At 38.6% G+C, this 11,528-nt stretch overlaps 1 protein-coding gene across 1 annotated transcript; it reads right to left on the reverse strand.

Annotated features, from left to right (window-relative positions):
* Positions 1–674: 674 nt before the first annotated feature.
* On the reverse strand, positions 675–5,025 carry hspb9 (heat shock protein, alpha-crystallin-related, 9). The gene is made up of 2 exons (XM_030140383.1): positions 4,413–5,025; positions 675–1,353 (listed from the first exon to the last, which is right to left on the reverse strand). The coding sequence occupies exons 1-2, from the start codon at positions 4,610–4,612 to the stop codon at positions 900–902; spliced, it is 654 nt and encodes a 217-aa protein (XP_029996243.1). The 5' UTR covers positions 4,613–5,025; the 3' UTR covers positions 675–899.
* Between the last annotated feature and the right edge of the window lie 6,503 nt (positions 5,026–11,528).

The raw sequence follows: 11,528 nt of genomic DNA on the forward strand, positions 1-11,528 counted from the left end.
GGCTTTTTCTGACGATTCAATACATTTGTGTTGGCAAAAAGTGTTCTTAAATATATACTGGATACTTTGGAAATGGTTTCTTATTTATTTTTTGTGAAAATGGAGGACACTTCCCTCTCTTTCTAATGTAGTGGATCAATTTTAGATTATACTGATGCTAAGGTGTTTTGTTTTCATATCATCATATGCAAGTGAGTGGCCTTGACAAGAGGCTATAGTGGTGCACTTGTAGTTCTACGAGCATTTACACATTTGTACATCAAAATGCATTTGATGATAGTTAGATATTGAAGTATGGGGTATATTTACATATGTTCCTGGAACTTATTCTGTATTTTGCCAGATTATAGGGATCCTGGGGTTGTGATGATGGGGCCCTTGAATATTGTTGCCCAGGATACAATGAAGTGTTAATCTGGCCCTGGGTGGGGCATATTATAATGCTGCACAGATGACTGATACTGACCAATCACATGTGAGCTGTCCTTTGAAATGTCTGTGGTAACATCCAATGGGTTGATATAAAAAAAACAAAAACATCCAATGGCTGTTTGTGAGGTCAGACATGGCAGGCACCAGTGACATTTAAATGTGAATTAGGGCCATTCACACCTCTGCTGTGAGGCATTAACGCCCCCCCCCCCCCCCCGCATGTAGAAAATACACTATTTTTAATGAAATATTTTTTATTTCAAAAAGTTTTTACAAATTTCAAATCTTTATAAAATAAATAATCATATTTAGTCCTGTAAACTTAACTCATCACAGTCTTTAAGTGTAAGTGAATGAGCATCAAAACATGGCGCCTCATTCAGTAAAGAGAGTTTCAGTGTCAGTCACCGAAGGTCACTGAAGATCAGTGAAGGTCACTGTAGGTCACTGAAGGTGTGATGTGGGCGTTAGTCTGCGTCCTCCATCTTGTCCTGGGTGATGGGGAACTCCAGCGATGTCCTGAACCGAATGGGCACTTGGCGCTCTTCACTGATTGGCTGTTTGGCCACGGGGGCGTGGATTCGAAGCTGTCCGTCGTCCATCAGGGAACAGGACAGGCCGGACAGGTCCAGGTGGGCGGGCAGATCGATCTTCTGGACGAAGCCCACGTGTGAGGAGGCTGAGGAGCTGAAGGCAGCAGAGGAGGAGCAGGAGGAGGTGGTGTGGGACTGGTCTGCAGACGCCTGTTTCATGGCCACCACCGCCACGCTGCGGCCCTCCAGTTTGACAGTGATGTCACCGGGGGCGTATCCACGGGCGTCAAGGGTCACCAGGAGGTCACGGTTGTTCTCGGACACCTGCTGGACCTGGTTCTGCTGCTCCATGCTGGAAGCGTCTCTCTGCTGCTCCGCATTGGTCAGCCTGGAAAAGAACCAGAACCAGGGTCAGGATTAGGATTAGTATCAGAATCAGGATCAGAATCAGAATCAACACTGTAAAAAAAACCTGCAATTTAACAGAATTTTCACTGTTTATTTGACAGATTTTTCCCGTATTTTTAAGATCCAGGAAAATATCAATGAAATGACAAAAACAGACTGATTTTACATGTCAAATGGAAAAGAACACGAAAAAACTCTAACTGTGAATAACCAAAAAAATTTACATTTTTTTAAATACATTTTTTTTTCTTTTTTCACTGAAAAGCACAGTTAAAATACATTTGCAAATGTATCATAATTTCACAAATATTTCTTTTCTATTTATGAGATTAAACTGTTAATTTAAAGTTTAATACAGTAAAAAAAAAAAAAAAAGAAATAAAACGAGATAAAATTAACAGTAACAGAAGTATTAGTTCTGTCAGTTGAACCAGACTTGTTTGTTAATTGACAAATATCTTGTGTAATTACAGGAGGTTTCACAACAAAACTGTTGAATAAATGTATTTTTGTGAATGTATAACATGTATAAGCACTGATAAACTGTCCAAATACAGTTTTTATCAGTGGATTGGACAACGGAGTCTCACTGAAAATTATTTATATATATTTATAGGGAATTGGATTGTTTTAATACATGTAAATATTCTTTATTAAACATTTAAAAGTAAAAATAAAAAAGCGCAAAATCTCTTGTTAAGTTTGGGCAAAAAACTATATTTTAATTATGGAAAATTACTGTATTTTTATGAGATGGTTATTTTCCCTTATTTAACAGTATGTTTTTGGCGCCCGTGCTGCTGGAATAATACCGTTTTTTGCAGTTTTTTATTTTTTTTATGGTGAAGATCAGCATCAGGATTAGAAGTAGCTCTATGCCTTTGTCACAGGTTCTATCTGTCTGTCTATCTATCTATCTATCTATCTATCTATCTATCTATCTATCTATCTATCTATCTATCTATCATGGTGCTTTCATCAGTGAACTACTCGTTTCATATGAGTTTAAATTTCACTTCAGTTTCAGGTAAATATCTGTATTTCACTTTAGACTTAGTTTGAATCTCTACAGATGTGTCAGATTTTCCTGTTCTTAACATGAAATGAAACAGTAAAGTGTTATTTCCTTTTGGATCTTTATGTGTTTTAAAATAGTAATGGAGTACGGCTGGCCCCTCCCTAAACGTGTGCTGTCCTCTGATTGGTCCAGACTGAACAGAACTGCCTGTTCTTCTGTGTTCTGTGGATGTTTGAGTGTGGATGTTTGGATGAGAACTGGACAGTCTGGAACTTCTGCTGCTGCTGTCTTTGACAGGACCCTCCAGAAAAACACTTTTTAACCCATACAGACCCAACGCTAATTCTGTGTCAGTTCCCAAATGAATTTCTGTCTTCATTGAACCTTCCTTAAGTGATTACTAAATGTATCGCCTGTATTTGACATGTTTCTCTGTAAATGGTGTATTTTCCTATGCTGACTTTTCTGGACTTCATTTAGATGTTCAGGAAAACTCAGTGGATTCAAAGGTTATAATATTAACCCTTTCATGCAAGACGTCCACATGTGGACACATGGTTGAACTCACTTTCCAAAGGGTTCTAAAGGCAATGTTCTCCAAACCACACATGGGGGCAGTCTGTATAGACCAGTGGTTTTCAACCTTGGGATCGGGACCCCATGTGGGGTCGCCTGAAATTTCTAGTAATTGATACAAAATAAATAAAAACCTTCCTAATCTAAATCAGTGTTGAGTTGACAGAGCCAAACCCAATCCATAAAAAACAAACTGTTGTTGTGAAACTGCAGCACTGTGGTTCTATTTATCTGTGGTTCTGTTCATCTGTGGTTCTGTTCATCTGTGGTTCTGTTCATCTGTGGTTCTGTTCATCTGTGGTTCTGTTTGTGTGTCAAATGTTCACTGTGGTCAGTTTCAGATGCTGCAGCTCTGTCATAATTCATAGTTTCAGTTCTTATTTGTTCAGTATTAATTGTCCTCCTTGTAAATCCCAGCTGGACTGACTGGACAGATCCTGACCCTCTGTGCAGTAATCTACACCTGGATTTACTGCCTCTGTCCACAATAATAGACATTATACAGACTAAATGTCCTCTAACATTAATGTTTATTTGCAACATAGTATAGCAAACTATTACATGATCAAAAACAAATTAATTTTAGCAAAAAAATAATAATCTTCTATCTGGTTTGAGTCTTTAAGGGTTAAAGGTGGACGTTTGGGTCTGTAAGGGTTAAAGGTGGACGTTTGGGTCTGTAAGGGTTAAAGGTGGACGTTTGGGTCTTTAAGGGTTAAAGGTGGACGTTTGGGTCTTTAAGGGTTAAAGGTGGACATTTGGGTCTTTAAGGGTTAAAGGTGGACGTTTGGGTCTTTAAGGGTTAAAGGTGGACGTTTGGGTCTTTAAGGGTTAAAGGTGGACGTTTGGGTCTTTAAGGGTTAAAGGAGGACGTTTGGGTCTGTAAGGGTTAAAGGTGGACGTTTGGGTCTTTAAGGGTTAAAGGTGGACATTTGGGTCTTTAAGGGTTAAAGGTGGACATTTGGGTCTTTAAGGGTTAAAGGTGGATGTTTGGGTCTTTAAGGGTTAAAGGTGGACATTTGGGTCTTTAAGGGTTAAAGGTGGACGTTTGGGTCTTTAAGGGTTAAAGGTGGACGTTTGGGTCTGTAAGGGTTAAAGGAGGACGTTTGGGTCTTTAAGGGTTAAAGGTGGACGTTTGGGTCTTTAAGGGTTAAAGGTGGACGTTTGGGTCTGTAAGGGTTAAAGGTGGACGTTTGGGTCTGTAAGGGTTAAAGGTGGACGTTTGGGTCTTTAAGGGTTAAAGGTGGACGTTTGGGTCTTTAAGGGTTAAAGGTGGACGTTTGGGTCTGTAAGGGTTAAAGGTGGACGTTTGGGTCTTTAAGGGTTAAAGGTGGACGTTTGGGTCTGTAAGGGTTAAAGGTGGACGTTTGGGTCTGTAAGGGTTAAAGGTGGACATTTGGGTCTTTAAGGGTTACAGACCCTCCATAGTCGGTCCCTGGTCTTACCTTGCTAAGGTGGAGGACATGAGTGGCAGTAGGTGGGCTTCGTGCTGGATCTCCCTCAGGAGGCCTTCTGCCAGGTTCAGCCTCCTGTTGAAGAACTCCTGCTGCAGCGAGGACAGGGCGCCGCGCTGCGAAGGCCAAAGGACACGTCCAGGGCTGAAGAAGGGAGGGACGTCGTCCAGCAGGCCGGTCAAGGAGGCCATGTCAAAACCAGGAGGACACAGATGGACCGCAACTCAACACCAGTGCACTTCCTCAGAGGCTGGACCGGTCAGAGTCCTCACTGGGTCCTCCTGCTGGAGTCCTGGTCTGGGTCCTGGTCTGTTTCAGATAGGGGGTCTCACTGGGTCCTCCTGCTGAAGTCCTGGTCTGGGTCCTGGTCTGTTTCAGATAGGGGGTCTCACTGGGTCCTCCTGCTGGAGTCCTGGTCTGGGTCCTGGTCTGTTTCAGATAGGGGGTCTCACTGGGTCCTCCTGCTGAAGTCCTGGTCTGGGTCCTGGTCTGTTTCAGATAGGGGGTCTCACTGGGTCCTCCTGCTGGAGTCCTGGTCTGGGTCCTGGTCTGTTTCAGATAGGGGGTCTCACTGGGTCCTCCTGCTGAAGTCCTGGTCTGGGTCCTGGTCTTTCTCAGTCCTCTGTGGTCTGGGTCTGGTCCTTTTATACTCCTCAGCTGTGTCCCGTCTATTTCCAGTCCATGAGCTCATGGCTGAGGAACGTCCTGGGACTGACCAGGAGGATGAAGACAGCACCTGCTCAAAGGCTCAGGGAAGTCCGTCCACGACACCTGGGATCCTTCTGTCAACACCTCCCATTCTGTCCACGGTCACTCAGAGTTGGACGACTGATATGTGTCATTATTTACTGACTTTTGGTTATTTATTTTATTTAATATTATTTATTATTTTTTTCTTTATTTTTTCTTTTTCTAATTTATCTGCTTATTTATTAGTTTTTTTATGTTGCTTATTTTATTTTTTCTTTATATTTTTCTTTATTATTTATTTTTCATATTTTTTTACTCATTTATTAGTTTTATTTAATGTTATTTATCTTACTTTTTCTTTATTGTTTATTCTCTTATTATTTACTTATTTATTAAATTTATTTAATGTTATTTATCTTATTTTCTCTATAGTGTTTTCTTTATTATTTATTTATTTTTATTTATTTACTTATTACTTATTTATTAATTTCATTTAATGTTATTTATCTTATTTTTCTTTATTTTTTCTTTATTATTTATTTTTATTATTTATTTACTTATTACATTTATTTAATGTTATTTATCTTATTTTTTCTTTATTCATTCATTCATTCATTCATTTTCTGAACCTGCTTTATCCTCACTAGGGTCATGGGGGTCGCTTGGAGCCTATCCCAGCTACATAGGGGCGAAGGCGGGGTACACTCTGGACAAGTTGCCAGTTCATCACAGGGCTGAACATATAGAGACAAACAATCACTCTCACATTCACACCTATGGGCAGTTTAGATTAACCAGTTAACCTATTGGTGCATGTTTTTGGATGGTGGGAGGAAGCCGGAGTACCCGGAGAGAACCCACGCAGACACGAGGAGAACATGCAAACTCCACACAGAAAGGATCCCACCCCCCGTCAACTGGTGTTGGAATCGAACCCAGGACCTTCTTGCTGTGAGGCATGAGTGCTAACCACTGCACCACCGTGTTGCCTTTTTTTTTTTTTCTTTATTATTTAGTTTCTTATTTGTTTATTTTATTTAATGTTATTTATCTTATTTTTTTCCACTGGATTCAGGCGTTATTAGAGGAGGAAGCATAAGCGGTCAGGAACACAAGCTGCTGTCACAGCCACAGCTTAGACTGCGAGAAGAAAACCTATGAACCCAACAGACGTCTGGGTTCTTTTCCTCCTCACTCTGCACATGTGCACACAAGGCCGAGGCAACAGTCACTGCATGAACATGAGCACCCACACAGCACACACAAAAACACCTGCATTTATTTATTTATTTATTTATTTATTTTTATTTATTTTTAATTTTATTTTTTTACTTTGAAAGTTTTAGTTTTTTAATTAATTTATTATTATTATTATTTTTTTTTTTTTTTTTTTTTTTTTTTTTTTTTACATTTTTCAATTTAATTTAATTTTTTTAAATTTATAATTTTTTTTAAATTTGCAAAATGTATTTTTAATTTTTAATTTAATTTAATTAAGTTTTTAATTTTTTTAAAATTATTTTTTTACATTTTTTTATTTAATTTATTTTTTATTTTTATTTCATTTAATATTTTTATTTAAATTTTTTTTTAATTTCAATTTTAATTTTTAATTTTTAATTTCATTTTTTATTGTAAAGTTGTTTTTTTTTATTATTTTTGCATTTTTTCTTTTCTTTTTTAATTTTTAATTAAAAAAATATTTATTTTATTTTTTTTATTTTATTTTATTTTTTAATTTCTTAATTTTTTAAAAATTATTTTTAAAATTTTGATTTTTTTAATTTTGTAAATTTATTTTATTTAATTTTTTTAATTATTTCAATTAATTTTATTTTATTTTTTTACATTTTTTAAATTTATTTTTAATTTTTAATTTGATTTTTGTTTTTATTTTGTAGTATGTTTTTTTTTTTTTTTTTTAATTTTTAATTTTTTTTTTTTTTTTAAACTTTTTTTTTTTTTTAATTACGCAAAAACACTCTTAACACAGGGTATCATAATATACACACACTGTATGACATAAGAGCTGGTGTGACACATTACACCATTTCACAAGATCAGTTTGTGTTCAGTTTTTTCTCTGATTCCTGGAAATGCTGTGTGGGGTAAATAACTGAGGAGTAACACATTTGATGAAGTGTGTGAAATGTTCAGAAACAAACAGGATGTGGGTGTGACAGGAGCTGAGCCGTGAAATCTGTTTTTCTCCAGCGTTAGTGTGAGTTCAGCAGGTTGTGGATCTGAACCTGACCTCTGTGGTGTCAGGATGAGCTCAGCGCTCACAGGTTCACAGCTTCTGTCTGTTTGGCTCCAAGTCTGGCTCACGGCTAATTCAGGCTCTCTGCTCTAATTTCAACACCCGTTACTACGACGACCCCGCTCACATCTGATTGGCTGTCCTGTTTCCTGTTGTGGCCTTCTTCTCACTTCTGCTTTTAACAAAACACACGTCTACGGTTCCAACTGATGACTGAAGTTCTGTTTTCAGCACAGGATCAGACAGAAGTGGATTTGACCTTTAACCCTTAAAGACCCAAACGTCCACCTTTAACCCTTAAAGACCAAACATCCACCTTTAACCTTTAAAGACCCAAATGTCCACCTTTAACCCTTAAAGACCCAAGTGTCCACCTTTAACCCTTAAAGACCCAAACGTCCACCTTTAACCCTTAAAGACCAAACATCCACCTTTAACCCTTAAAGACCCAAACGTCCACCTTTAACCCTTAAAGACCCAAACGTCCACCTTTAACCCTTAAAGACCCAAGTGTCCACCTTTAACCCTTAAAGACCCAAACGTCCACCTTTAACCCTTAAAGACCCAAGTGTCCACCTTTAACCCCTAAAGACCCAAACGTCCACCTTTAACCCTTAAAGACCCAAACGTCCACCTTTAACCCTTACAGACCCAAACGTCCACCTTTAACCCTTAAAGACCCAAACGTCCACCTTTAACCCTTACAGACCCAAACGTCCACCTTTAACCTTTAAAGACCCAAACGTCCTCCTTTAACCCTTAAAGACCCAAACGTCCTCCTTTAACCTTTAAAGACCCAAACGTCCACCTTTAACCCTTAAAGACCAAACATCCACCTTTAACCTTTAAAGACCCAAACGTCCACCTTTAACCCTTAAAGACCCAAACGTCCACCTTTAACCCTTAAAGACCCAAGTGTCCACCTTTAACCCTTAAAGACCCAAACGTCCACCTTTAACCCTTAAAGACCCAAGTGTCCACCTTTAACCCCTAAAGACCCAAACGTCCACCTTTAACCCTTAAAGACCCAAACGTCCACCTTTAACCCTTACAGACCCAAACGTCCACCTTTAACCCTTAAAGACCCAAACGTCCACCTTTAACCCTTACAGACCCAAACGTCCACCTTTAACCCTTAAAGACCCAAACGTCCACCTTTAACCCTTACAGACCCAAACGTCCACCTTTAACCCTTAAAGACCCAAACGTCCACCTTTAACCCTTAAAGACCCAAACGTCCACCTTTAACCCTTACAGACCCAAACGTCCACCTTTAACCCTTAAAGACCCAAACGTCCACCTTTAACCCTTACAGACCCAAACGTCCACCTTTAACCCTTAAAGACCCAAACGTCCACCTTTAACCCTTACAGACCCAAACGTCCACCTTTAACCCTTAAAGACCCAAACGTCCACCTTTAACCCTTACAGACCCAAACGTCCACCTTTAACCCTTAAAGACCCAAACGTCCACCTTTAACCCTTACAGACCCAAACGTCCACCTTTAACCCCTAAAGACCCAAACGTCCTCCTTTAACCCTTAAAGACCAAACATCCACCTTTAACCCTTAAAGACCAAACATCCACCTTTAACCCTTAAAGACCCAAACGTCCTCCTTTAACCCTTAAAGACCAAACATCCACCTTTAACCCTTAAAGACCAAACATCCACCTTTAACCCTTAAAGACCAAACGTCCACCTTTAACCCTTAAAGACCAAACATCCACCTTTAACCCTTAAAGACCCAAACGTCCTCCTTTAACCCTTAAAGACCCAAACGTCCACCTTTAACCCTTAAAGACCCAAACGTCCACCTTTAACCCTTAAAGACCATATTTCCTTCTGTAAACATGGAGTGTGTCTGGTATTCCATCAGGACCTCTTTAGTCCATGTGGGTCACTTCAAGACCTCTTCAGTGCATGTGGGTCACTTCTGGACCTCTTTCGTGCATGTGGGTCACTTCTGGACCTCTTTAGTGCATGTGGGTCACTTCAAGACCCCTTCAGTGCATGTGGGTCACTTCAAGACCTCTTCAGTGCATGTGGGTCACTTCTGGACCTCTTTAGTGCATGTGGGTCACTTCAAGACCTCTTCAGTGCATGTGGGTCACTTCTGGACTTCTTTCGTGCATGTGGGTCACTTCTGGACTTCTTTCGTGCATGTGGGTCCCTTCTGGACTTCTTTCGTGCATGTGGGTCACTTCTGGACTTCTTTCGTGCATGTGGGTCACTTTAGGGTCACATTCAGTTCAGACTCAAAATTGATAGAAGTTACATTTAATGTGGAATATGAACCAACCCAGAAAAAAACTCAGATTGGACCCAAAAATCTGAATTTTGCATTAGACCTGCTGTGGGCGGAGCCAGACTCAAGTGTTCAGAGTACGTAGGAAATAAACCCTGAAGGACAGACTGAGGAGTTAAACACCAAAGTAAAAATAGAGCAGTGTGTCAGTGAAGTGGGGGGTGGCAGAGACAGGAATAGACGGGGCCGTCCGACATGGCTGCTGTTCTTCTGACACCACCAGCCTGGAGGGGGTTTACGGGGTTAGGGTTGTGACATCACTGGGTAGAACTGGAACCCACGTCTGTGTGCATGACATCATCATCATAATAATAAAACTGGAGCAAATAAAAGAGGGTTAGAGCTTCAAACCATGAGTGGACTAAAGGATTATTTGTCAAATATTGAATTAATTGACAACCATTTCAATAATCAATAATCATCTGAGTCATTTTTCGACAGAATGCTTCTCTTCTTTCCATTCTTTCTGTTTAGACTGATTTACTATCAGATGAAACAAAAACATTTCAGGATGTTTTTTATATTCAGGACTACATTTTACAGATCAAGCCATTTTTGGAGTAATAAGTAATAAATATGAATAAGTAATGAATGTAACAGTTTTGTTAATGATTCATTTCAAAGAAAAAAATGTGTTCAATTTCCCATTCTTTGATAAAATGAAGTATTATTGAATATATACACAAATATATGTATATTATAAAACAGGTTTAGACCTTCAACCAGAAGAATCTGAAAAGTCACTGTATTCTGATGTGAACAGTACAAACAGTCCCAGTCATTCATTCATTTGTTCATTCATTCAATAATTCATTCAGTCATTTGTTTGTTCATTCATGTTTTGTTCTTTCAGTCATTAATTCAATCATTCATTCATTCATTCATTCAATCATTTATTCATTCATCTATTCATTCATTCATTCATGCATACATTCATTTGTGTGTTCATTTATTCATTTGTTCATTCATTCATTCCTTCATTCATCTGTTCATTCAACCCTTAGTATATTCATTCATTCATTCATTCATTTGTTCATTCATTCATGCATTCATTTGTTAATTCATTCATTCATTCCATTTGTTCATTCATTTGTTCATTCATTCATTTGTTAATTCATTCATTCATTCCATTTGTTTATTCATTTGTTCATTCAGTCATTAGTTTGTTCATGCATTCATTTGTTCATTTATTTATTCATTCGTTCATTCATTCATTCATTCATTTGTTCATTCATTCATTCGTTTGTTCATTTGTTCACTCAGTCATTAGTTCATTCAGGCATTAATTTGTTCATTCATTCATTCATTTGTTCATCCATTAATTCGTTCATTTATTCATTCATTCATTTGTTCTTTAATTTGTTCATTCATTCATTTGTTCATTCATTCATTCATCCATTCATTCATTCATTTGTTCTTTAATTTGTTCATTCATTCATTTATTCGTTCATTTGTTCATTCATTTATTCATTCATTTGTTCATTCATTCATTCATTCTGTCATTCGTTCTTTCATTCATCCACTTATTCATTCATTCTGTCATTCGTTCTTTCATTCATTCATTCATTCATCCAGTCTTCATAAGTGTTGTGGGGGTGCTGGTGCTTCTCCATGCTACAGACAGGTGTAGGTGGCGTCCCCCCTGGACCTGTCTCCAGTTCAGAACAGCACCGACACAAACACAGACCAGCAACCAGACACTGTCCCATCCACACCTACAGGTGGTGGTGGTGGTGGTGGTGGTGGTGGGGGGCAGTAGGAGGTGAGGGGGCACGCTACCTACTGAGCTACATAAGCCCCTCCTTCAGTTTACTGATTGATTGAAATCTTTATTTTGAACATGGAGACAG

Source organism: Sphaeramia orbicularis, chromosome 8, assembly GCF_902148855.1.
Source record: "Sphaeramia orbicularis chromosome 8, fSphaOr1.1, whole genome shotgun sequence".
In the NCBI taxonomy this organism is placed as follows: Eukaryota; Metazoa; Chordata; class Actinopteri; order Kurtiformes; family Apogonidae; genus Sphaeramia; species Sphaeramia orbicularis.

Bases quoted from the DNA above. Each gene is read 5' to 3' on its own strand.
- hspb9 (XM_030140383.1), bottom strand. From the start codon at position 4,612: ATGGCCTCCTTGACCGGCCTGCTGGACGACGTCCCTCCCTTCTTCAGC. The intron at 1,354-4,412 runs GTAAGACCAGGG...GTTCTTTTCCAG, and splicing joins ATGTCCTCCACCTTAGCAAG to GCTGACCAATGCGGAGCAGC.